Genomic DNA, 27,071 nt, shown 5'->3' on the forward strand with positions numbered 1-27,071 from the left:
GCGGTGTGACCCGAGCATTATTACATGTGTTGCAGACTTACTATAGGGTTGTGTTTATCTGCCCTTGGAGTCCAAAAATAGGTGAAATTTCATTTCGCGGAGAGAAAATATCAAGATTTGAATGTTCTTTTTGGCCAGTCTGGACCTCTCCCTCAACCTTTTGCACACTATACTCTCGAGATTTGCCTCACCTGCAGCCTGGCAAACACCCCGGATCTCTGGTTGCCGAAGCCGTACTTCTGGAGGGATGCCAGCTCCCCCTCTGAGTTCTCCACGTACGCCTCCTGTTCCACCTGCCAGTCAAAGTCCTCTTCGTCATCCTCTTCGTCGCCGGCGTCACCTCCGCACGCCTCTGAAATGGAAAGCCGTGGAGGTGGATTGGTGGGTGCCGCAGTGTGGCGGGGGACGAAAGGACGCGGGCGTAGAGGCTTACCCATGCTGACGTCCTCCACCAGCGGCTTGGCCGAGCGGGAGCCCCTCGGGGCCAGAAGGCTGGTCAGCATCTGGAGGCCCTGAAAGTGCTCCCCGGCCGTCTCCTTGGGAACACGCAGAGTGAAGAGTCCTGTGTCCAAACGGAGATGGATTTTGTGTGAGGATTTTTTTTTTTAATGTCGCAGGCAATTTAGCCAATAAAGCTCTTACGTCAAGAAAAAGACAAAGAATAAAAGAAAAATGGGTGCGTTTCCTTTTTAAAAATAATTGGGGAGTGAAGCAACATTAAACAAAAAAAAAGTACTCAAAAATTGTTATTATCTTATTCTTAAAATGTTGAGATTTCTTTTTTTTTGGCCCAAAGAGTAAGTAGATAAAATGTCCCCTCCCCTCAGATCGGGCTTCGACTGTTAGTCGGCCAATTTAAACAGATTACCGTCTTGAGACTGTAGCGCATATGGCTTCCACCACACTCCCTCTTTTGATGGCGTTCCCACCAAATTTTGGAGAAATGTGTTTGATACAGATAATTATTGCCACTTTATCTATTATCAATAGCTCGCTCTCATTAGGAGTTTTCCCTTCCGGCTCGTGTCATGTAGTGGCCAGCTCAGGGACAGTCCTCATTAGGTTTAGAATGATATCATAAATGAAAGCTCTTCTTAAGGCTGGTCATGAGTTTTACTTTTGGCTTGTTAAAACATTGTAAGGGTTATTTTTAATTGGGGGGGAACGCATTCTTAGCACAACAAAGGATATTTATCTCTTTAAACATTGTCGACGTTGCCTGGGCTTTTCTTGTCAACATTATTGAGGCACAGGCGTGAATGGCAACTCGATAGCGAGAGATCTGGAGTAAGCTGCATAAGGCGTTGTAAACAACCATCTAGCTTGAGCGTCGCCCTTGAAAAATCTTCAAATTCCACAAAAAAAAAAATAAAGAAAAAGTGGAAAGTATCTTCTGTGTGGCAAGATCAAATTTGCCAGGCTGCACTAATTTGTCTAATTAATCAGTTCCAGACGGAATAGCGACTCCAGCAAAACAAGTTCACTCTGAAAGTAATGACTATTCGTAGTGATGGAAGGTTTGACTCTTTTTTGATATTCAGTTCACGACTCACTCAGTAAAAAAGAGTCTTTAAATTTTCAGAGTCTTTGTTGATTTGATTTGTTTGGTGTAACATTTATAGTGGTTAAAAGGATCATGGTGTTAATTTTATCAAGTGTGCCGTATAGGAATAAACGGTTCGGAAACAGTGCTGTGCATAGATTTATTACATCAGGTTGTCTACAATATTCCGTTTAAAATCTCCTTATCAGCAATTAGCAATTAAGATTCTAAAATCAACCAGGGGAATGAGTGACCCCAACTTCACATCTCTTTGCAGTTCATTTCAGCATTGGCTATTAAAGGATAACCAATCCAAAATGTAACCGGTTCCCCCCCAGTGAGAACCCTCGCCAACACAGGACACACTTGGAAACTCCACATAGACAGCACAACCCATTACACCACGTAGCCCCTCCACCACATAACAAGAAGCCATTAAACTGCAGTGGACCTTTACCTCAACGATTTATCCATATGACAAAGACAACTTTATAGAACCTCCCAAGACCTCATAAAACATGAAAACGCATGCCGGGTGATAAAACTTAATAACGCCTTGCATAGGCGGTGGGCCATTTGCCGTGGCACAGCAATGTCCCCCTGCACCCCTTGTCTGTCAAATAATCCATTTCCAAAGCAATCGGTGAGAAGGCCTGTAATCCTCTGAGGACCTCTTTTAGAAAAGGTGAACATATCAATGGACTGCGTGACTCAAGGGCTGCAAACCCAATATCTGACAGTTCTTGCCCACTGCTTAGTGAGTTTTCATGAAATTCTCCATTGGGAATGTATCTCCATAAGTCTTCAGGTTTGGGTTATTTTTGCGAGAGGGTGAATGTTTTGTTAAGAGCGACAAGGCAAAATATAATTACTTAAAAAAAAAAAAGAAAACACATCTTGGAAGGAGCAGGAGGCTGTGTGTGGATATTGAAACATTAAATTGAGCAAGCCATCACATATCCTGCCGGAAGACAGCCACAGCAGCAGGCCCATAGGCCGCGGTCACATCACAGTGACAGATGGTTCCGATGTCCCTTTAAATTGATTGAAATAACATGGTCGCTGAGTTAATTTGCTCTGCCTGAGTGACTGACTGATTCATAAACTAATGACACTCGGGGGATCAATCAGCGATGGCTACTAGACACATGTCGCCGAGCCCTCAGGCATCACACCGGGGAGGGGGGGAGGGACGTGTCCTATTTTTACACTCTATTTGAGCTATTTTAAGCCGAGCTGTGGAGCTCTCTTGAAAAAAGAAATCCATTTGAGACGCACAATAAAAATTGTCACTGAGGGTTTTTGTCATAAAACATGATTGGCAATCTGTCATTTACCAATCTATTAAAGACGGAGCGCTGTGTGAGATTCTCTCGTGTTGTGCCTCTCGTTGTTCTCTCACACAGTGAGTAAACAACCTTAAACCGCAATACATTTTAACCTTTATCTCCATATGCAGCGATTAACTGATAACTGAAAACAAAAGGCACATTCAATTTAATAATAATAATTAAGGATAGTGTTCTACGCTTATCCTGACCTGTCGTTCAATGTCACAAAAGTCAATCTAAGCGATAACAAACAGTTAATATGTTCTGATTGGACTCGAGGGTTCACCTCACACACTTGAAGGGAGGTTCAATTGACAAATTGATTGCGATTAAAGGTTGTTTGCTCACCGTGCAAACAGCTAGGGGCACAACACTAGAAACGTACACAGCGCTCCTTTAAGGATCATTTCAATTTTTTATTTTATTTTTTTGGTGATATTTACAGCAATATTCATTAACTACTTGATTTTTTTAGGTCATTACGTTGACTCTACCTGCCTAATACAAAAAAAGGTGCATGCATTGCTAAATCAACATCACTTCCCCACTTAATCAGCTCAAGTTATAATCAATACTGGCTGCTACGCCACATTAAAATTGAGTGAACACAGGTTTTGTGTTTAAAGAGAAAAATTAACATGTAACAACCAGAAAGGACGTTAAATCAGAAAATGATCAAGGTTACCTTTATCGATATCAAATGTTGCCTTCTCCCTCCCATCTTCGACAATCCTACCAGGAAGGGTTAATCTGTAATCATGACAAAATACATAATAATAATGATAAAAATAATTATTGTTATTATCATCATCATCATGATTATTAGTATTATTATTATTAATAATAAACAAAAAAATGTATACCTAGAAAATACATTTTATTCACCTGAGGAAGTAGGGTTTCGCGTAGAACTTGAATTCGGCCCCGTCGATGTGGAGGTCGAACTCCGACGTCCTGGTGTAGGGCACACGGAGGACGAGGACCAGGAACTGGGGATCCTGGCTCAGCTCGAACGCCGGCGTAATCATGGCATAAACAGCACCGCGGGACTCACTGCTGAAGATCCCCAACGGTACGCCCGCCAAGGCCCCAGGGTTCGCGGCTTCTCATCCGCCCGCCGAGCGGCGCTAAAACCGGCGGATCTCCCTGGCACGCCTTCAACCAGAGGGAGAGAGCAGAAGTAGTTCGAGGAACGAACATGGAAACCCCACACACACACACACACACACACACACACACACAATTGGGTTTGAACCCACAACCATTCCTACTCTGAGCTGCTGTTCCATCCAAAACAAGTGATTGGGGACCACAGGTCAACAGCATCATAGATTTTGGATGCACAGTGGAACTGGATTAAAGGGTTGGGCAAGGATGAAGCTGGATCACCAAGCCAGTTCCACGCGACCCCCTGCTCGGGGGTCAGGTAAGAGTGAAACAGCGCCGCCTGGTGGTCGACCCGCTTCAATGTTATTATACTGGTGTCACATGTCTCCCATCTACACGTGTGTGCCACCGCCACGCTGACAGGGGGAACACTAAAACGCACTTCCTCCTCTTATTTACTGCATCACACGCAATGACAAGTTCAACGACCGGGTTAAAATAGAACATGTGATCACATACGCGGTATCCCATTTGAGATAAACGTCATGTTGTTTAGCATGTAGCTAAGCTAACCACGTCGACCTCCACCCGTTGTCAATGTTTGGACGACTACCGGAATATATCATTTCAAACACTTGCTTTAAGGTGCGCGGACCGAAGCGTTTAAGATGGAATTACCTTAAATAAGTTGTTTTCTAGTTGAAATCTAGTAGATGTTTCCACACAAGCAGCGCTTGGGACGAGCGTCCATGTTTTACCGTAATGTACCGTGTATTGGGGGCGGTAAAGTGCCTTTGGGTATAATATTAATATTATTATTATTGTTATTATTATTATTATTATTATTAATAATATAAATAGTAATAATAATAATAACAATAATAATAATAGTAATTATTGCTATTATTATTACTATTATTATTATTACTATTATTATTATTATTATTATAGTATTATCAGTATTTTTACTGTTGTTGTTATAATAATAATATAATAATAATAATAATAATAATAATAATAATAAAATTGTAATTTAAAAGCGCCCTTCAAGGACACTTTATCACAACAGTAACTTAGGTTGCAGTAGAGTAACGGTTCTCAACTGGGTCACGATTCACAGGTATATCGCATGTGAATTTGGGTTTCTCGTAGGTTACCTTTATGAAATCATAGAGCATAGAAAGGGATTACATAGAAATGATTATACATTTAAAACCCATTTCCCAATCGACATTTTTATATTAAAAATTATCCAAATCAAATATCACTTTTCAAATATCACTATGTCGGGGAAACGGAAGAGCTTGTTGTTGTTGTTTGCAAGTAGTTTGCTCAGCTGGACATCGACCATGTTCCATGAATGACAGTTTACAACTCCCTTGGCACAGTTTTTGCAAAGCGCCAAAAAAAAAAGAAGAATACACACAATTCACTTAAAAAAAACCCCAAACAGATTTATTGATTATTATTTTATATACGTGACTTGTTTACGTAGTTAGAAGCCCATTCCGATTTAAAAAAAAAAAAATGACTGACTGAAAAATGAAAAACGGTGTTTTTTTTTGTTTTTCCAACCACCTGTAAATGTTTGCCCCGTTCGGACGGCGTTGAAGCACCGTCAGAGGCCGTCAACAGAGCGGGACGTCTCCCAGCGGCAGAGCTCGTCCTACGAACTATGACGGACGAGCAGCGCACAATTGAGTCGGACGTCGACGGAGAACCATCGTCGACGTCTTTAAAACGCCGCCCCGGGTCCGAGCCACCTCCTTTAGCAGCTTTACGGCGGCGTAACCAAGCCCCGCCCCCAGCGGCGCTCCTCCGTGGCCGCTCGGGAGCCCCTTCTCGGAAAGCGGCGGAGCAGCGCGAACAAAATGTCAACTCTGTCCCCGAAGCTCCACTCGCAGCCATGAGAGGCGACCCGTCCCTCCCCTCCGCCCACAACCCCCGCGCTCCGGTACCACGATGCGGATCCGCTGCAAAATCTTCGCGATTGCCGTGTGCTTGGGAGTTTTCCTACTTTTGTACTTCTTCGGTGGGAACTCCGCGGACGACCCGCTGCTGAGGGGAGTTGCGGAGGACCAGCAGGAGCAGCGGGAGGAGGAGGAGGAGGAGGTGGTGGTGGAGGAGGACAACTCCTCCTCCTCCTTCTCCTCTCCCACAAAGACTGAGCACCACCGAGAAGTTGTGATCCGAGCAGGGAAGGCGATCGGGCAGAGAAGGAAAAAGAACGCGGTCGATGGAGGAGCCATCCGGATTGCAAAGAGGTGAGGATGAGGATGAATCAACTCCACACACACTTTTCCATTTTGACCACAAACGTGTGTGTGTGTGTGTGTGTGTGTGTGTGTGTGTGTGTGTGTGTGTGTGTGTGTGTGTGTCACTCTGTCTCTCTCTCTCTCTCTCTCTCTCTCTGCCTGTCTGTCTGTCTGATTTATTCTGCTCAAATCCCGTAGTTGCTGTTATATGAAGCTGATAACCTGTTATTTTTAATAGGTTTTTCCCTTCCATTCAACAGCCTCAAGGACACTGTCAAGGGATCACCTCACGAAACATAAAACTGCATACATAATACAGCCTTGCAAACAGGGCTTAATAAGTCACCCGTCACACTTTGAATATGAGGGGCTGTGTATTTATGTGTTTGCAAACTGTAATCATCATAGTTAATCCTCACCTGAGCCCTTTTTTACCAACAAGAGTATTTGAATCATAAATGATAAGAATATTTAATACTATTATTATAAGAATGTTATGTGTTGCAAGGGTCACCTTGAATTACATCATGTGTAATTCACAATATATATATCACACAAACAGTAATAGTGATATTAATTGGTGCATTTAGGAGAAATGCAAACACCTATTATGTCCACTTATGTCACAATATCAAATGGTCATAGTTTGATATCTTCATTTGAGCCCTTATTCCCAATACTGTAAGGGTTTCAACGATAAATGATAGGAATATTATACAATATTATTATTTGATAGTACAAGAATATGTTTAATTTGAATCTTATGTATTTGCAGGGTCACCTTGAAATGATAGTGGTGTTAACTGGTGCATTTGGGTGGAATCCAAACACTTTGTCCTTGTCACAATGCAGATGAATCATGAATGAGTGAATGACAAGATTTCTGCCTTGGAAATAGGGCGCCTCCCTATTTCTGTCTCACGGATGGAAGTCCTTTAATTGTGTCTTCAAGATTTCTAATTTAAGCCAGCATACATCCTTTGTTTTTCTTCTGGGCCCCACGCCGCTGATTAATGCGATGGCCACAGCGTGCCGCTGGAAATGTCATTTCTATTTTAATGCCTTCCTTGGATGTTGTCTTGGCCGGTTTGGTAGATAAAATGAAATCAAAGAAGAAGGCTATCGAGGCTTTATATTTAGAGAAGACCCCGGCGTCCTCTAGGAAAGCACTCTCCTCCCCTGTGTGTGTGCTGTGCGCTGATAAGGGAGATGGGGGTGAGAGGGTCACCGGTGGCCGTGGAAAACGCCTAACAGGTTTGGAGTGACTGGAGGAAGGAGTGCTGTCTCTAATAAAAAACACAAGCTGTTCTTTTCTGGACGTGAGCCGCCTCGACTCGGCTGCTCGTTACAATAAAGCTGCTTTATCTTTCTTTGGGAAATTTGGACCGTGAAACAAAACTGAGAACATAGTTGAACTAGGAGGTAATGGCCAAACACATAAGCAGTACCACAAATTATGAATCCCTTCTCAATTATTACATTTTGGGGCGGTTTCGCAGACTGGGTTTAATTCAGTTCGGCCGGAATTTAAAAAAATGCCTTTCTGAGACGTGTCTTAAATTAAGATGAATTAGTTCTAGACTAGGAAGTCCTCGACTAAGGTCATTAATGACTAGTCAGCTCCTTCTGTCTGGTCCTTCCGTCTCTGGTCCAGATAATCCATGTTCACTGTTGTCAAGGTCGACCTGGAGGCCCACACCCATTAATCCAAAAATAAACCTGCCACAGACCAGGTTTAATTGAAACCTTCATTTAAACGTTGATGACCTCTAATCTTCCTTATAGAAATAGGATTTTTTTTATAAACCAAGACTAGGACTGTGAGACGAGGACTCTGAGAAAGTCTAAGACTGTTTTAAACCATGACTGAGAAAGGTCATTTCAGATTAAAAGAGTGATTTAGTCTGAGATTAGGCCTAATCTGTTACCGCGAAACCGGCCCCATAAGTATTAAGATGTCTCGAAACTGTCTCTCCCTTTCATTGTGATTGTAAGTGGGGGAGGGGGGGTCATTATTTTCTATTGCACCCACACTCTACTGCATTTATAACCACCCTTTGAAGAGATTATATTATGGATGTATCAATACTGTGTTCTCTAAACCATGTACAAGTACTCACTCTTGGGACTGGGCAATATCGACAAGATCAAATATCATAATATTTTTGACGAATACCTTGATATCGATAATTTTAAGATGTTAACTTATTAATTTAATGTTACTTATTCCCAGTCATCAATGTATTCACTGCTTTGTTGAGCCAATCAGACATACTGTAACATAACATCAAGTGGTCACCAAGTTTCAAAAATACTATAGAACCCGGTCTTGCTTTGAGTGGCAACAATGTCTCGCTGGATTGGTTTCAGTTTTCAGTATCAGAGCCTTTTTAAATGAGTACAAAATACATGAACACCGTTTTGTCCCTTTTATACCCAATACAGCTATCAATTACTGTTCATCCCTAGATGGTATGTTATCTCTCTGTTGTAGTAAGGATAATTGGGGAAGGATTCGAATGTCAAGGATTGAAAAAGAAAACTGATCTGATTGTTACTTGCTCTACATTTATGTATATTCTTATTCCTATTCCTATCATAGATGCCTGCACAGCACAGAACAGCAAGTATTATATGGGAAAGGAAATGCATATCAACGTAGAGTAAATTTCCATAGTTTATTTGTTTCGTGAACTATTCTTTACTCTGGTCATCTGCAAATTGAAGCCTTGGACTGATTTCCTGTCCTGCAGAGTTAATAGACAAACAAGCCCATTTCATTCTAATCATATCATTTCCTCTGGAGGCATCACACCACTTCCTGCAGCGAAAAATACAGGGAAGAGCTCCAGCTGTCCCCACACCCAAACCTTACAGCTGTAGTGTAGGCGTTGGACCACTTTGGCTGTAGGTTTGGTGAAACAAAGGGGAAGAATTTTTAAAGAGCTTCAGGAGATAGTAGTGCTGGCCGTTTTCACCTCCTCGACTTCAATATTGGCAAACTATACTTTTTTTTTTCCCAATACCAATTTTATTTTTTTATCAAGCGTGTTAAAGGGCACACACTGCTCCAAAATACGAATGTTTAGATACAAAAGAAGCTTTTAGTTTTGTTTGTGTCTAAAGTCGCAACATATCATTTGATGCCTAGCCCTCGCACTCAGAAGTATCCTCACTCTATTTTGTCAGACCTACATCCTCAGGTGTGTAAGAACCCTTAAACTCCCTGTTAAAACCACTGGAACTGCCAAAGCCAAGGAAGCGGAGAGAGGGTGGCCACATCTGGCAAGGGGCCAACTGTGAAATTTGAGTGGCCACCACAAAATCTTAAACTTGGATTGGCCGCCATCCTGTTCGTGGGCACATTGGAAGAAATCTGACTAAAATATTTGCCTGTTCCTATTGACTTGTGCAGAGGGAATGTTATGAAAGGATAAAGTATGGAAGGTTTATTGGTTTGTTGTGGCAATTATACTGTAACCAAAGTAATTCAGTAATCTTTTCACCATGATGTAAAAGTTGAGACAGAGTAATGGAATGTTGAACATCTATCAAATGCTCTAAGTGTACTCCTACCAATGTCTTTTTTTTTTTTTCTTAACTCCTCCTACCAATGTCAGTGCTAATGGCTGTTCCACAATTGTCACTGAGTCCATCCTTGGAAATCTATGCCTTGCCAGCATAGGGCTGGTTGAAGGGTGATGCTTAAAGGAACCTTTGCTTTGGTCTGTGCCCCATTGACTCATTGACCACCCCAGTGAACATACTGGACACAACTGGGTGAGGCAGTGTTGATCATGTTAACAAAGTAACTGTGCAGTGACATACTGCTAAAAAAATCCATTGCATGACTCAGTGTTCAACTCCGCCAGCGCTGCTCCAAAGTCTCCCCCCTCGCCTGCCTGCCAACCAAGCCGTGAGTCTGTTGGGGAGGCTGGAGAAACTTTGCAGGCCTCATCAGGATGTGTTGGATAGACTCAGGCTCAGCGTGTGTGTGAGTGTGTCAGAAGGGGGCTGAAGGCGAGGAGGGAAACCTGGCAGACATGAAACAAGAAATACAGGCAATGGAAAAATCAATTTTAAGAGAGCAGGCATTGAATGTTTAAGCACGAGGAGATAAAGTGTGTGTGTGTGTGTGTGTGTGTGTGTGTGTGTGTGTGTGTGTGTGTGTGTGTGTGTGTGTGTGTGTGTGTGTGTGTGTGTGTGTGTGTGTGTGTGTGTGTGTGTGTGTGGCTTTTCCAGGCTTAGGGTTAAAAGGTGAACACCATTAAGCCATCGGTGAACACCATTAGGTTTAGGGTTAAAGGATGAACACCATTTACTGTATATCAAATTGGGTGAAAGCAATTTTTTTGGCAAAATGTTAAAGGTTGCAGTCATTTGTCATTTTCAACATAGAAATGAATTGTCCATTGACTTAGACTTGGTCTGCTGTTGTAATAGGTTTGCTATGACTCATATTTTTTAATAAATTGGAGGACTGATGATTATCTAGAACCGCTAGAGCCAAGGTGCAGGAACTAAATGAGGAGCCATTTAGACTCAGAAACGTCTAAAACGTGAATCTTAACAGATGTAAAAGAGTTCCTGGATGAGTGAGCCTCGATCAATGAAACCTTAAACCCTTAATGGGAATTAAGTAGAAATTGCAATTATTGCATTCATTTGCTGTGTTACGCATGGAACATTTCACTATTAATAAGAACCATCTTACTAGATGCATAGGCTCAAACTTGTCATCTGAACGAGGTTGAGGTGAAGCCTGCACACATTACTTTACAACCATTCCCATCATCCCAGTGAACACCCAATGTTCCAAAGACAATGTTGTTCCGGCTTGTGGTCACGGAGCCTTCCACGCCATTTTTGTCATGAGAAAGCAAAGCCGTCTCCGCTAAATGATTGTTCTTGCAGACATGCTTTGGCTTGTCTGTAAAAACAATTTCAATTGCGGGCTTGGTCCAATTTCACGGACCAAGGAGTTGGCGCTGTGGGGTTTCTCTATATGAGGAAACAAACCCTTTTGCCTGTTTATTTAGTTTTAATTTCTTTGAAATTCTTTGTATATTTAGTCTGTGTTTTCCTTCCTAGTCCAATCCGTCAATAGCAAAATCAGTTTATCTCAATTGCCAAAACAACTGAGTGTTGATTGATTGTTGATTTTGGAAACCATGTTGACAAAAGCCAGACCAGGTCTTGACCCCGGTCCTCCGTCCGTGCCTGCTCGGGGATTTCTTTCTCCCCTCCATAACTTTGTTGGAACAATATTTAATCTGCCAGGGAGGTGTAGAGACAGGTGGGGGGGCGGTGCTGCTTTATTTATTTTGATCTTGAAGGACATGTTGTTTTACTGCTTAGAGACTGAGATCACACAAAGCCACTTAAAGTTCCCGTGAATGAACACGAGTGAATGATGAGCCAGTTACAAAAGCAGATGCATGCCCATTCATCACCAGTCAAGTTGACTCTAGAACGCGAAGATCATGGTGTTTCCTCCTTCCGGAAAGGGGAAAGCCATGACAGTACAGCGAGATCAGGCTAAGAGCGTTAATACCCCCTCTACGCTGTGATCTAGTGGAATAGACTCACACACTCAGATAAAAGACCCCAACCAAAACGGCGCAGACTTTAAATCAAGTTAACAGTGCGTTTCTCAAAACTCCGCTGTTTAGTTCTGCTTCACCGTGCTTTGAAGGGGGGAAAAATGGCTGCGAAACTATTGGACACAGACAGAATACACGGTTGCTGCTGCCAGAAGTGAGTTCAATCCCCTTTGACCGTTTCCAGATGTTGGGAATCGTTCCCTCGTGTGCAGCACGTCTCATGTAAAAGCAAGAGCGTGTTTAGAGGGTTGCTTTTGTCTCTGGAAAAAATTGCCGCAGAACATTCAATGCACAGGTAAGGCATGTAAAAAAAAAAATAATAATAATTATAAAAATGCCATTCCGAATACATTGCCACCCCAATTAAAAATGGAGGCTTCTGCTACTTTGCAAGGAGTGTCATCCTTGTGTGCGCCACAGGGTTCTCAGCACCTTCTCATTCATCTTAATCAGTGTTTCATCACCGTCCCCCAGCCATGCAGAAAACTAAGTGTCGCGCTTTGGAGACTTGCCTTGGAAGGCACCACCTGCCAAACGTCACTCTGCTCCGCCCCTTCACATCTATTTTGTCACGGCAGACTCTTTGTCTCTATGCCCGGAGGGTGTATTTACCCCTTTCTTTATTCACTGCACAGTCCTTCAACAGAATGCACTTCCCCCAGAATCCACCTTTTCACTCTCTGGTAGATGCTTTTTTTTTTTTTTTCTCTCTCCATTTCTTATTGTTCTTTTTAGGACGATTCAGAAGATCTTCCGCTATTTTTGTGTCATTCTGCCGTCTCCCCAGGGCTGCGCTAACGTTTACCTGTTTGACGTCTGTGATTAAAGCCAAACCCCAGGTTGTTTATAAGGAGAAGGAGAACGCGTGATGTTGGCTTGGCTTCAGGGCTCCCTTATCACAAATGTATTCCTTTGCTTAGCGGGAGATCTAAGCACCGCTGAGTCCATTTTAATTCAACAGCAGCTCTACTTGGGCGGTTGTTGTTTTTTTTTGGTTGTTTTTTGTATCAGATAGAGGAACTCCTTGTCTTTGTACATGGGAGAAGAAAACCCAGTGGGGGGAAAACACAATTACCTTAAAGTAAGGTGTAGGTGTGTGAGTGTATGTGTTTGAGGAAATCTTTGAGGGGCACCAAGTCTGCATTGTCAGTAAATTGTCAGGAAATGTGCCAATGTGCAAGGTCTCATCTCATATTTCCACCACTTCTGCCCTCGTAAAAGTATGAAAGATTTGCTGTTTCGCAAAGTGACAATGCTCCCCAGTCTCGGCAAATGACAGGAGTGTAAATAGGCCCCTAAACGCTGGGATTTCATTACCTTACCCATTTTCTTTTCTTGTGCCTCTTTACAGTAGACAAAGGAGTGATGCGGGGCGACCCCCAGTGTCGAAGCGCATCCGTGTTGAAGAGGTCATGCACCTGGCTGTGGTGGCTTGCGAGAACCGTCTGGATGAGACCCTCACTATGGTCAAATCAGCCCTCCTGTTCAGCGTCAAGAAGATCAAGTTTCACATTTTTGCCGAAGACCCCTTAGCCGGCCAGTTTGAAAAGGGGGTAAGTGGTCTTGAGGGGCTGATGCCAGAATGCCTTTTGGCCAATGACGAAAGGAGTACTTGTATCCTTACCGAGAAGGAGAAGTACAAATACACCCCAACGTGACCTTATATTCTGGTGTGAAGACACTTTCCATCCTGATTGCTTCAACCTCTCTTATCAGTTAGTCTTGGGCGGTTACAGTTAGTTTTTCATTTTGTTTGTTTTTTTTAGCTTAGAGGGTTCCTCTTACTACTTTTAATTCTCAAATCTGAAGCAAGTGCATTGTAACTTATTGTATTGTTTGTATGAAAACCCATTTTAACAAACCGTTTAAACACTCAAAGTAGTACAATTTTAATACAAGGAGTTTTGGAAAATTGCCGTGTTACTTTCTACCCCGGATATTGACTTTGGGAGCGTTTTCCAAATTGAGAGAGACAGTAGATAGATAAATGAGTAATACTAATATAGTAATAAGAATAAAATTGAAATAAGAAAATGGCAATATAAAAGTTCAAGTTCAAAGTTCAAAGTGTTTTATTTGTCAAGTGTACAGGACAACACAAGGTCATTCGGCACAATTAAATTCTTGGGGCATGACAGGCAACAACTGCGTTGTGGGCATAAAAAGATTTAAAAAAACAAGGCAACTATAATTTTTATTTATTTATTTATTCATTTTAAATAAAATTAGAGTCGAATATAAAAAAAAAAGTAAGAGTCCATGTTACAAATACAGGCAAGAGGTCACAGTGTATGTACATAAAATGAAAATAAGAAAAATAACCCTAAAAGGGAATCTAAAATAATCTATAATCTAATAATAACAGAAATAGGTCAGTCTATTGCACAAGATATGGATATAAATATGAAGTGAAGGAGTGAGTAATATGCAATAAACCTAACAATTAGCTGGAAAAAATGGCAACATAAAGCCAATATAAATGAAGCAAAAAATATACAATAAAAATAAACTTAACAATAAATAAAACAATTCAAAAGGAAACATTTGGGGAAAAAATTGCAATTTTCAACAAACCTAAAAATTAACTAGAAGATAGAAAAAAAAAAAGCAATATACTATAACCTAACAATAAAGTTGTTCAATAATCGCTCTTCATCTGAGGCGGTATGTGGACACGCTGTTTTTAATCTACAAACTGCCGTCGCCTGCGTGTAATTTATCAGCCTATGCGTTTTCTGGAAGCGTCTCACTAGTGCCTTTTTAATGTGGAGCGTGTTTAACAACCCCTCCCCTGCCCCAACCCCTGGCTTTTGTAATGGATGACATCGGGATCAGAGTGGGTTTAACTCTGCCTATCCGAGTCGCGCTCTCTCGCTCAGTCAGGCATTTGAACCTTTTATCTCAAGGTTAGGGCATAATTTATCACCGAGACACTCCTCCGCTCGCTTCTAGAACGAAGCCCCGAGCGTCGCGGCACTTCAAAGTCACCTTCGCAGCTGCGCCCAGCGTGATTTTGATGGGCTCCGAGGATAAGGTAATTACTGTCTTTTATAACCGCTACTCCGGTTAACGGCGGCACGAAGCCTAAAATTCGACCAAAGGAAAAAAAAGAAAAAATCATTCGAGCCTGATATGCACAACAGGAGATTAGAGCCTACCAAAACGGTGGCAGGGATAGATAAGGTGTGTGTGCGTGTGTGTGTGTGTGTGTGTGTGTGTGTGTGCGTGTGCGTGTGTGTGTTCGAGTGTGTATCTAATCTCCGAACGTTGTCAGCACAAAACTTGCCAATTCCTCGCACTCCTCTCTTGACGGAACTAAGTCTTGAAGCGCGCCGGTGATTATGGGAGGGTGCAACATCTAAGGAAACACAGAATCTGAGGCTTTAGTTGAATAGCTTTGGGCTTTAGGAGGGTGAAGCCCTGCACCTGGGTAAGGTGGGGATGTTTATGATTTTCTTTGTAGTGTGTTTAGTTTCACTTAGCGAAGGGAGGCAGTGGTTCCCAACCTTTCTTCTGCCACTGCACGCTTTTTACAATGAAATAATCCCAAGCCACACCACTATCCTGTTAACCACTAAAAACACCAGCAGCATGTATAACTGTGCTTGTTATTATGGCCTACTCATAGTTAGTGTTGCGAGACTATTGAACAAATCTTTTAGTCTCCCGACTCGGGAGCAAGTGAATTTTGCAAGTGAGCAAGTGAATTGAGCGAGTTAATCTTGGCTTCACAAACTGAAAATAATTAATGAGGACTACATTAGGAGTCCAAGCCTAAGGCATTTGGCACAATTCATATTGAATGTGACTGGTTTACACTTCCACCAAAATAATTAACTTTGACAGAAAGCTGTGATTCTTGACAGAATTCCATGTACAACTCAGAGCCCAACTGACTTTTCTGATTCTTGCTCATCATTTACCGGAAGTCCTCCCTCGCTCACTCGTTACTCCAACTGACTCAAACAACCGAGAGTCTGAAAATCGAACGTCTCTTTTTTACTGAGTGACTCGCCGAGAACGGAATCTCAAAAAAGAGTCAAACCTCACATCACTATGAATAGTTTTCACTCTCCGTGCGGAACTTGAGCTTGGTCTGGTGAACACAGAGCTGTTCCCCAAGGATCTTCAGCACAGCAGGACAGGAAAAGTTAGAGGGCTTCGCCTATGATCATAGAACTTGAGTTAGAGCAAGCTAACTATGGTTCTATTTCACATTTGCTCAGCCCCCTAGCTTCGTCCTTATTGGCATAAGGTGAAGCAAGTTGAGTCTACGCCCTGCTTTAGAAAACGAGGCAATAGCTCTGCCGGTAAAACTGGCCAACCGATAGGCATAAGCTTCCAAGATATAACAGGGCAGTGGGAACGGTGTTATACGCATACCAATTTTCCACTTAAAAATAGCATTGTGACTAACCTCAACAGAGAAGGTCTGCGATATGTTCGGACCGGCCGTTTTGTATATCCGGATGAACAGGTCCGCGATGTATCCGGACTGGCGATTAAACCAATCATGCGCTGGGACCGTCCATTCTCATTTACATATTGGATAAACGGATCACAAATATTTAGCCACGTAACGTTCGTGTAGACACTAAACAAGGGACATGTGGGGAGCACCAAGGAGGATAGGAATCCTCCAGATACATCCAGTAGATAAAATCTGACAAAGGGGTATGCTGACACTGCCATGCAAATGTCCTCCACTGACACAACTCCAAACAGAGCAGTGGACGCTGCCATTCCGCTAGTTAAGTGAGCCCTGACGCCACGTGGCAAAACTTGCCCCGTTTTCGGGCCTGTGAGATGCCGTCACATAACAAATGAGAAAGCCGCTGTTTCGACAGGTTTTCCCATAGTAACCCCGCTGTAGGAGACAGACAGTTGAGTTGTGCCCTTTATTGCTGCCGTGGATCGAATCGCATCCCAGGCCCGAATAGGGCATAAGCAATGGAGACGTTTATCTTCCTCGTTAGCCTGTAATGGCGGTTAGAAACAGGTAAGTGTGATGTCCCTTAAACTATAGAGGCTCCTGATGTTCTTCGGTATAAAAGCCGGATTGGGTTTCAATGTAGCTTCACTCAGATCTCCATTCATAAGAAGGCGGCCAGGTGCACAGACAGCCCGGCGAGGGTTGTCTGTGCACAGAGAGGCAGAGAGGCAGGGTGGATAGAGGGGGGTGTCGTACGATTTTTGTTCTTTATTTGAGTTGCCGGTGTTGGCGGTTGTCTGCCTGGCGTGGGGGCCGTGCGTTCCCCCCTGCCCCGATTTGCCGGGCGTTCTTAGCACCGCTGCCCAATGGAACCTGGCCCTAAAAAGGGCCATTGTGGTGAGTCGCTTCTATCTTCTGTGAGAAAATGATAGCTAAATAAAATGGGGAGTAGAATAGTGGGCGAAGGGCCTATGTGAAATAGAACAATAAGCTATCTCTGAGAGGTAGGGGGGGTCATTTCTAAGTATAATAAGTTGCTGTTTTAATGGTACGTGTAGCGGTCAATAATTGCATATTATGCAAAATCAAAATAAAATTGAATGAAGCTGATCTTGCAAGGTCTTAGATTTCGTCCGTTGATTTCATTTCTCCTTTTCAGCAACTTCAATCATCTTGAATGAAAGTCAAATTGAGTGCTTCCTGTGCACATCCAAAACCCTCTCCATACTGATTTTTTTTTTTTTTTTTTTTCCCAGAGGAAAATTGGGGATAGTATGTTTTTTTCACATCCAACTCTCAGCTGCATAAAGCTCTCAGAACATACTGTATACAGTTCCCATTGAAAGCAGCACCACAGTAAAAATAATTTTACGTTTATAAATTTGGAATCTGAAGAGCTGGAACTCCACTAATAAAGCAGTTATTTTTGATGGGGTGGGCTCAAAAATGTTATAAGTGTGCTTATATTTTTCCAGTGCGACTAACTGATATGTGTGTGACGTATGTTGATTTTGTATGAGTTTGTTTTGTGCTCTGCTCCACGTCTTTGCCAGGTTTCCTCCTGTGATTGTAGTGTGCGCACATTGCATTAAAAACACCATCGTTACACAAGTTTATTTTCGCGAATTGAAAAGGTTCTCAGCCAATGAATGTGTAGATCATCAGCGATACCAATTTGGCTTTGCTCAATGCCGGTTTCAATGGCAGGAAAACAAGACAGCTCTCCAACCTGAATGTTTTGGTGCGCACTTAACTAGTTACTACTTCTGTTACAGTTATTCTTACATAATCGCCAAAGCGCAATTACTTGAGCTGAATGCGATCACTGTGCAAAGTCGTTAGTTAACGGGAATTTTGAGCCTATGATAGTTGTTAATTAGATCTTTATATTCCAATAATCAATGCCAATAAGTGGCTCTTGTGCATAAGGTATATACTGTATGTGTTATAACACTGTTCTAGGCTTAAACTATGATAGCGGCATAAAATGAAGAAGGAAGAGAATAAAATTGTTAATCGCAATAATTTGTATGACCATTAATAATCGACTAAAATGTCATTATCACGACTGCTCTACAGAGATCTTTTGTTATTGGGTGTTTTTAGGGGTATTTTTGTTATGTTAATAATGTCGATAAGAAGCGCTGTGCACAAACTTAGTGTGTAGCTAAGTGTGAAAGTACTTATAAAAGTACTTTCTTGGGGGAAACAGAGTTGTCCCCCTCAATATGTCATTCTAAACATAACTATATCATTTTGAATAATATGATACTATGCATTGAAAGCACTTGTGCAAATAGATGCAAAACAATGCATTTTTAATTTTCGAAAGATTGCGCCCCCCCCTCCCCCTCATATGCTCACAGTGGTTTGGTCCACTGCCTTCCCCACACACATTACCCCTCCGAACGAGTGTGGCGCAATCTCTGGAAGTGGTGGCTGACCTCCAATAAGTAGCTACTTGGAAAGGTTAACCTAAAACAAAGGATGTGTCAGGCATTTTTCCTTACCTCGACCACTCAGTAGAATAAAACACATTTACAATCGGAACCAGACTGCACGTGGTTGAATCTTGTGCATCAATATGGCCGTCATATTGGTACGGGGCAGCTACGTCTCCAAATGCATGTATGTCTATGGAGGCAGGAGGTTGATCCACTATTAAAATCATTATAACTCACTGAATTGAGTTTGTTTTGTTACAAATGCCAGACGTATTTATGACACAGGGTACATGGTGGAAAAAAATTGCGGGTTTTCACCAAAATACTTTATCATTTCTAGATGGAAACACTAATATTTCTATAATATAATGATTAACTTACCCTATGTTATTAGGTTAAGTATTTTATTTTTTCTTACTGCATGTTAATTGGCTGCCATGATGCAATTTTGTTTTAATTTTGGAAATAAGTTAAGGCTTAAGTCATAAAAAAGACAAAATTATTACAAACACTAAAGTTCAAATATTAAGTAAGTTTCTGGCAGGCTTCATAGCATTTTAGACTTTTACACATTGACAGCAAAACATTTGAAATCTGCTTCTTGGGGAAAACTATAATCTGAAAAATTAACAAATCAAATTATTATCTTAAGTTCAGTTAATGGCTGTTGCTTCTCTCCTACTAGTGTAAATAACCTGCATACTGTAAAAGCCTTAAGTTATTTGTTATTTACCTATCAATTATCCAATATATATAGTAGTAGCAAGGGTTTCCACAACAGTATATAAAGTTCATTTAATACAACAGTACTTTTTGCGGCAACAGCACTTTGGCTTTAGGAATTGCTCTCGAGAAATCTTTCTGTTTATTGTCCCCCACAACAATAAAATGAAGTATCCGCCACTGCGTGTATATTATTAAAAGGCCAACCTTAATTCTACCAACACCCTGGAGCTGTTTTTGAGACAAAACCTCTGAAGGAGAGGGCAGTATAGAGCCAAAATTATATTCTATACTCATCTTCAATATGTCCAGAGTGTGGTGTTTCCGTAGGGACCTCAGTATATGTTTTTTCCTCTTACAGCTGGGCCAGTGGCCTCGCTCCGTCTCAGCTAAGTTCCAGTACCGCATCTACCCCATCACCTTCTCTGTGGGGAACGCAGAGGAGTGGAAGAAACTCTTCAAACCCTGCGCTGCCCAGAGGCTCTTTCTGCCCGTAAGACTCAACTTCATTCCAGTTCCATTTTGGCTGGGTCCATTTCTTGGAGCGTTTCTGTTATTGTGTTTTAGTCTGTAGGTATTCATGTGCGGTTATTGATGGTTTTTAGCAGCGTCATTTAATAGGCTAAGTCTCGGGAGAGCAATATTGTCATTTAATTAAGGCGAGGCTTTGTCCAACCATTGATTTTCTTTCCTCAGTGTTCACTGACATATGAACCGACTAATTTACAATGCAATCAGCATATTGCAGGTCAGGGAAATCAATATGGATTTTCCTGTTGCTGAAAAGCAAACCATTAATAATGCCGTCGTGAGGAAAAATCTCAATGGGGGGGGTACGTACATGCCAGATAATGTAAATCTAGCCGTTCTTTTCTTAAGGTCATTCTTAAGGAGGTGGACTCGTTGCTCTATGTGGACACCGACGTGCTGTTCCTCCGCCCCATGGACGACATCTGGGCCTTCCTGAAGGCCTTTAATGGCACCCAGCTGGCGGCCATGGCCCCAGAGCACGAGGTGCCCAAGATCGGGTGGTACAGCCGCTTCGCCCGTCACCCCTTCTACGGGGTCACCGGGGTCAACTCGGGTGTCATGCTGATGAACCTCACGAGGATCCGCAGCACGCTGTTCAAGGTAAGCCCCCCACCCCACCCCCCCTTTCATTTTAGATTTCTTTTTTTTGTATATTTTGAAGCCGATGAATTTATTTTTGGTGTCTGGCTCAGAGCCTGATTTGTGCTTTTTCGGCTCTGAGTGCTCTTAGTGAGCCCTGATTGAAGCTGTCTGATTGCCGACACTCACATTACAGACGCCTGCCCTCTCCAGTTAATTTGGCAACTGTCCACTACCCAGCACAGGAAATTGCGACTCTGAGCCCAAATGGAAATGAGCCCTCCTTTTTGATGATGTGTTTTTGAAAAAGGCTACTCTGTAACGCTGCTGATAAGGAAAAGAAAAAAAAATCTCCTTGTTGGCATTTCAGAACAGCATGATCCCCAGTGGCCTGTCGTGGGAGGCCCTCCTCCATCCTCTTTACCAGAAGTACAAGAACCACATTACCTGGGGGGACCAGGACCTGCTCAACATCATCTTCCACTATAACCCAGGTACGGCCCCTGTTTCTCAGCTGATGCCGCAAACACACATGGCTTTGTCCCATGTTGCGGTGCACTACGTAAGGCATATTGTGTGGCCAGCCGGTCATTCTCGCAAAATAAACCCCGGCAGTGTGATCAGGTTCTCTGAAGGGGGTTATTTTAATATTGACCACCTAGATACATATTATTACGCTTATTACATGGCTTCTTACTAAATAAAATAGTATATTGAGATGGAATATATTTTTTAAATTTGATGATTTTATAACTAGTATGCCTATTGCGGTGTCATGCTAGGTGACTGCAAAGCTTCGGAATCCAGGCGGATAAGGGATTGCCCATGACAACGGTCCTTATCAACAGATCAGCGGTGATTTTTCAAAAATAACTGACCATTGATCGCCACTTTTGACCAATCACAACCAAATATTACACAGAGCTGTGTAATAATCCATGTTAACACAATGACAACAGATACACCAATATAGCAACTGCTAATTGTATAACAATCTCTTGAAGCAGGCCTTTACTCAAAATGAAAAATTTTCAACAATTTGTGGTTGTTCATTACCAATTTTTTTTTTTGTATTATCAAATGTAAGACGTGAAATTTAACATCTGAAATAGTTGCCCATTTCCATGGTTACAGTGAATACTACCAATGCAAATATCCCAATTGCTTGTTGGGTTTTTTAGATCCCAGCCCCTGCAGCTCAGAGTAATGCCCACTCAACTATTTAAGTATTTTTTCAGAAGTAATAGCAATTATATTTATCAATTCTTTCCTGAATTATTTTCAGAAAATTAGAGGAGGTTTGAAGGACTCCAATGAAATATCATCTTAGATGTAGGGAAACAACCTATTTTTTCTTACTGAGAAGGAACTTGTGTTAACCAGAAAGACCGTAGGCTGAAGACGAAAGTGAAAAGTCGACATTGAAACCTCAGGAGAAAAAAAACCCACAAAAAAAAACCAGACCAGTATTCGTACATCCATTCTGAAATACTTAAGGTGGAGTGCTTTTGCTTTTACGTGTTGCGGAGGATTTTGATGTGCAAATACCAGCGTGGGTGTTCCGGCTCCTACGAGAACACTTCCAGTGGAATATGGTAATCTCCTTCCCTTTTATCGAATAAGGGAGTTCAGCTGCAGGCTGCTGTATGAATTTCAATCTGTAAACACAGGAGGCTGTGGCTGAAGGCAACAGCAGACTCCCAGGTTTCGTCTCCAGATACCGGTAATAAGGGCTCAAAGGCACTGGCACAGTTGGCAGCGGCCCGAGAGCGTGCATGTGAAAACAGAACCGTGTGTGTGTCACCGCTTATGTTTGTTTGTGCCGTCAAAGTAGTGAAACTACGAGTCAAAACAAAATCCGACACAGCCATATTTTTAGGTTGAAGGTGAAGTAAAAGCTTTCGTGATGATTAAACCATTTACAGGACAGGTCCACATTTGATGCAGTTCACAGGGAATTCAAATAACTTTGGAAAAATGTACATAACCACAAGTGTGTTTTTGCAATACGATTTAACGTTTTTAAATGTGATTGTGTGAGAAATGGTAAACGGTAGATGTACTGTGTAGGTAGGTGCCTGTAACAATACAAATTGAGTAATGAAGCTTTATGGTTTGGCTTAAACGTTTTCTGTAGTTGTCCCCTGCAATACTATATATATCATATTGTTAAAACCATTGAGTTTTCCATGCTGGTAAACACAGTACATATAAAAATATATATTTTTATGCAAACTTGCACATTTCATACTTTTGTCAGAATGTGAATTGTTGATACAGAGGTTTATTGTTATTTTTCAGGTTCATTTTTTATTGTTTATTTTGGGATTCTTTATTCATTTATTTATTACTTACTTATTGAAATGATTATTTATTGTTAGGAACCATCCCTAAACCGCTAAAGAAAGTTTAACTCTGTTTCACCCAGAGAGTTTACTTGAGGAAGCTTACTTGAAAGGGTTTCCAACGGTCTATACTGGCGTCTTTAGGGCATGGGGCCTGGCGTCTTTAGGGCCGAGGAGTTCCAACTGTCTATACTGGCGTCCTCTAGGTTCTAGGGGTTCCAAAAGTCTATACTGGCATCTTCAGGCTTAGGGGTTCCAGCGGTCTATCCTGGCGTCTTTAGGGCATGAGGCCTGGTGTCTTTAGGGCCGAGGGGTTCCAACTGTCTATACTGGCGTCTTTTGGGCCTTGGGGTTCTAACGGCCTATACTGGTGTCTTCAGGACCTAGGGATTTCAGCAGTCTATACTGGCATCTTCAGGGCATGTGGCCTGGCGTCTTCAAGGCCTTGGGTTTCCAACAGTCTATACTGGCATATTCAGGACCGAGGGGTTCCAGCGGTCTATATTGGCACCATTAGGGCCTAGGGGTTCCAATTGGGCTATATAGATGTCTTTGAGGCCTGGGGGTTCCAGTGGTCTATATTGGCGTCCTTAGGGCCTAGGGCTTTCAATGGCCTATACTGGCATCTTTAGGGCCTAGGTTTTCCAATGGTCTATACTGCAGTCTTTAGAGCCTAGGGGTGCCAATCATCTTTGCCATGACAATAACAGTTGAGGACTAATTGCATACTACCACTACATCAGTAATTGGGTATTGTTGTTTCATTGTTTTTGTTCTCCAGAATGTCTCTTCACCTTTCCCTGCCAGTGGAACTACAGGCCGGACCATTGTATGTACGGCAGTAACTGCAAAGGGGCCGAAGAGGAGGGGGTCTCCATCCTCCACGGCAACCGCGGCGTGTACCACGACGACAAGCAGCCGGCCTTCAAAGTCATATACGATGCAATACAGAATGTAAGTGAACCAAAAACTAAATAAAAATATAGTTGACTCAATAGAACCTATAACCACAATAGAGTGCTGCAGGGATGACGTATTTTTGTAGGCCAACCCGGAAGTAAGCATCCCCCTGGTTCCCTCGACAAAAAGCCAATGGGATTTTTCCATTGGAATTTGGATTATTGGCGAAAATAAGCTCTGTGGCAAACAAACATTTATGATACACATTTTGTTCAGCAAAATAATCTTCAAAAATTAACACCACTTTAATGTTTTTTGGAGCGTAAATGCAATCTCCAGGGGTAAAAAGGTAACGTTAGGCTATAAACCAACTACACCGTGGTCGCATGACTTCAACATCACCACCACTAAGCTTCCAACTTGTCATTTGATTTTGCACCCTTATCTCTTCTACAAAAGCTTTCCACTTTGTGTGACCTGATATAGCAAGAGCGCGAGTATAAACAGAACTAGAGACTGTAAAGGCGGACTAGTGAGTAGATGACTTTCCATGTTGGCCGTAATGACGTTTAATGTCCCCGTAGCGCTGGGCGATAAAACAATCTTGATCATTTTCACGATAAAATCTTCCACAATCACAATGATAAATTTATGACATTTATTTTTGATACAGTTTGATTCACAGTCTGTTTTCCTTTATCTACAAAGACACAACATGAACAGCTAATCGCACAGAGCAGAGAAACAAAAATGTGACAAGAACAGCCTATCATACAGCAGGAGCGGAGGTGCTCCTCCGCTCTCCAGTTGGCAGCACGCAACGGGATGTGGCCCCCCGGAGCTGATGCGCCCGGTCTTCATCAAACAACAACTTGAAATTGAACTTGCCCTCCTCCCAATCCGAACCCGACACAGCTCCCGCAATAGGAGAGCGATCTAAAAAAGAATCAGCACTTTTCAGTGACGTTTGGTCTGACACAGAAAGAGTCCCCCGGTCCGCTCCAAACGTCGACGCATACAATTACAGAGCGCAAATTCGACAACTTTTTGGACTGTTCCAGGGCTGCAGTAACGAAATTTTAATAGAATTTGAAGATTCAAAATATAAACTATTCAAATGTTGAAATTGCCATTGGATTGTGTATTTCTTTTTATTAATAAACAATTGATTGTAAATATAAATTGGCTTAAGTTAGCGAAATCAATCTACATGTGATGAGCAATAAAGTTCATCCAGTTTGTTGCACAGTGAACACACATTAGAGAGAAATAATCCAGTAACTGTGCAAAGTCTGTGTTGGCGGCGACTCACGAGTGCGCGTCTCCCTCTCCTCCGGTTGTTTGACTGTGTGTACAAGGGAAAGTGTGTATTTGACCAGAATGTCCAGTAATTCCACTGATGTGGCGATGAAAGTGGGAATTAAGGCCAACCATCATCGACGGAATGTAATTTACTGTAGAGGTTCCCAACCACCAGACCGCACCGGGCGGCAGGGCGGGATGTTTTCAGGAGCGATCTGCAATCTGTTCCGCAGCAGCTGGAAACTGAGCCAATTAAATACATTGAGAGTTTTTATTTTCTTTGTTTGTAGAAAAGATCACTCTGATCGGAGCTGCCGAACCGTGCGTAAACCACCCCGCCCACTAAATTTGTGCATTCAAATTTTTAATAAATTTGAATATTAAAAATAAAAGGCATACAGATTTGAATGGGATAATAGAGGAATATCTGTATCCCTAAATATATTTATATATTTGTGGTGTGGGGATGGTGCGGTTTGAGCAGCCACACCTGACCTGAATCTGGGTAACTGGGATCAGAGTGGATACCTGTTGCTCGCTGGTTGGTGTACGGAGCAGCAGGTAAAACCCCCATCCCCACACTCACTCGGGAGAGGAGCCCGTCATGACACATGTCTATCTGCTCCTGGGCTTATTCCAATTAGCCCACTCTCTACAATAAACTGGTGTTTACAACCCCGTTTTCTGTGTCTCTGTGCCGGAGGTCCCTGAACGCACCACTTGGCTCGCTGGTGGTAGACGAAACTGCCACAATATTATATTTAAAATATATTTATATATATTTTATTTATTGAGTATGTAAGGTAAAGCCATGAGAATACACTTAAAACTGTAAATTTAGCATTATTGAGCAGCCAAAAGAAGAAGAAGATTATTCAATATACATCATGATAATTATTGACATCGATCAATATAAAAAAACATATCGTGATAACATTTCTGGCCATATTGTCCAGCCGTATGTCCCCGACTACCTTTATAAGATGCGTAAAAGCTTCAAAATTTATGAGTGGGGCAAACTGAGGTGGTTTATGTCATAGAACAAAATGTGAAAATCTCTTCAGCTTGTGTTAACCACAGAACTTATTTCAGGTATCTAACCAAAAACCCATAAAAATAAAACCCATTGACTTCGAGACGAGGGAACCAGAAGTACAAAATGTTAAATTATTTCCGGGTTTTAGGACTCATTCCTGCAGCACTCTATAGAGAATTTCCTTTTAAAATGGTTATATATTCAATTCAATATTAGATAATGCAAACTGTACATTTTTTGCCTGTAGTTTTCTTATGTGCACCTTTAATTCTATCATAGACTTCATTAACACGTAGCTTGTCGTGTTTTTCGAGAATTATCAGCCATAATGTGTTTAGAAAGCTTTGTCTATAAACTCTTGAGTTATATTGTTAATACCATCAAAGTTGACAAAATTAGCAGTTCAGAGTGTTTTATATGTCAGTATAATATTTTTTTTCCACACTTTCCGCTGGCATTAAATAATCTGGGTCAATATTTAAATGTAGAATTTTCTTTTTTTTTTCCTGGCGCTGGCGTCTGTTTCTTCTGCTTTTCCAAGATAAGCCTCTTAAGGTCGTGCCGACTGGTAATTTATGAATAATGCTCCAGGATTTGTGCCAGGATTTGTGAGAGACATTTAGCCTGGGATTTCTGCCACTCGGAAAAAAAAAAGCAAAAGGAAAAACAGCGCTCCAGCTCTCCCCCAACTGACACGTGACGATGCCCCCCCTGCCTCCATTTCTCCGCAGTTTGCCTTCGACGACAACCTCTTCCAGTCGCTCTTCTACCCCATCCAGACCAAGTTCTTGGACACGGTCAACACGCTGTGCGGCCGGATCCCCCAGGTGTTCCTCAAGCAGGTGGAGAAGACCATGAGGAAGGTGTATGAATTGAAGGTGGTGCGGCACGTGAATCCACGCTGATGGACGAGTGGACGATGTCTGGGGATTCAACTTTA

General features: G+C 42.1%; 2 protein-coding genes across 3 annotated transcripts in view; one reads left to right on the plus strand and one right to left on the minus strand.

Moving 5' to 3' along the window:
- shq1 (SHQ1, H/ACA ribonucleoprotein assembly factor) overlaps window positions 1-4,750 on the minus strand; it is a 43,299-nt gene extending 38,549 nt beyond the window's left edge. The window contains exons 1-5 of one of the 2 annotated variants that reach the window (XM_080000519.1): window positions 4,660-4,750; window positions 3,760-4,029; window positions 3,560-3,624; window positions 434-562; window positions 192-352 (exon numbers count right to left, since the gene is read on the minus strand). In XM_080000519.1, coding sequence (XP_079856645.1) covers window positions 192-352; window positions 434-562; window positions 3,560-3,624; window positions 3,760-3,902 — 498 coding nt within the window. In that variant the 5' untranslated portion in view covers window positions 3,903-4,029; window positions 4,660-4,750. Of the gene's footprint in view, window positions 1-191; window positions 563-3,559; window positions 3,625-3,759; window positions 4,030-4,659 lie in introns of both variants that reach the window. The other variant, XM_080000518.1, reaches the window with a different exon arrangement.
- A 1,076-nt stretch (window positions 4,751-5,826) lies between these two features.
- gxylt2 (glucoside xylosyltransferase 2) lies at window positions 5,827-27,071 on the plus strand. Its single transcript, XM_079999989.1, has 7 exons — window positions 5,827-6,245; window positions 13,191-13,392; window positions 19,800-19,931; window positions 20,318-20,569; window positions 20,919-21,042; window positions 23,675-23,847; window positions 26,863-27,071. Exons 1-7 carry the CDS (start codon window positions 5,944-5,946, stop codon window positions 27,034-27,036), a joined length of 1,359 nt encoding a protein of 452 aa, XP_079856115.1. The 5' UTR covers window positions 5,827-5,943; the 3' UTR covers window positions 27,037-27,071.

Source organism: Zeus faber (assembly GCF_960531495.2).
Source record: "Zeus faber genome assembly, chromosome: 5".
NCBI classification, from domain to species: domain Eukaryota; kingdom Metazoa; phylum Chordata; class Actinopteri; order Zeiformes; family Zeidae; genus Zeus; species Zeus faber.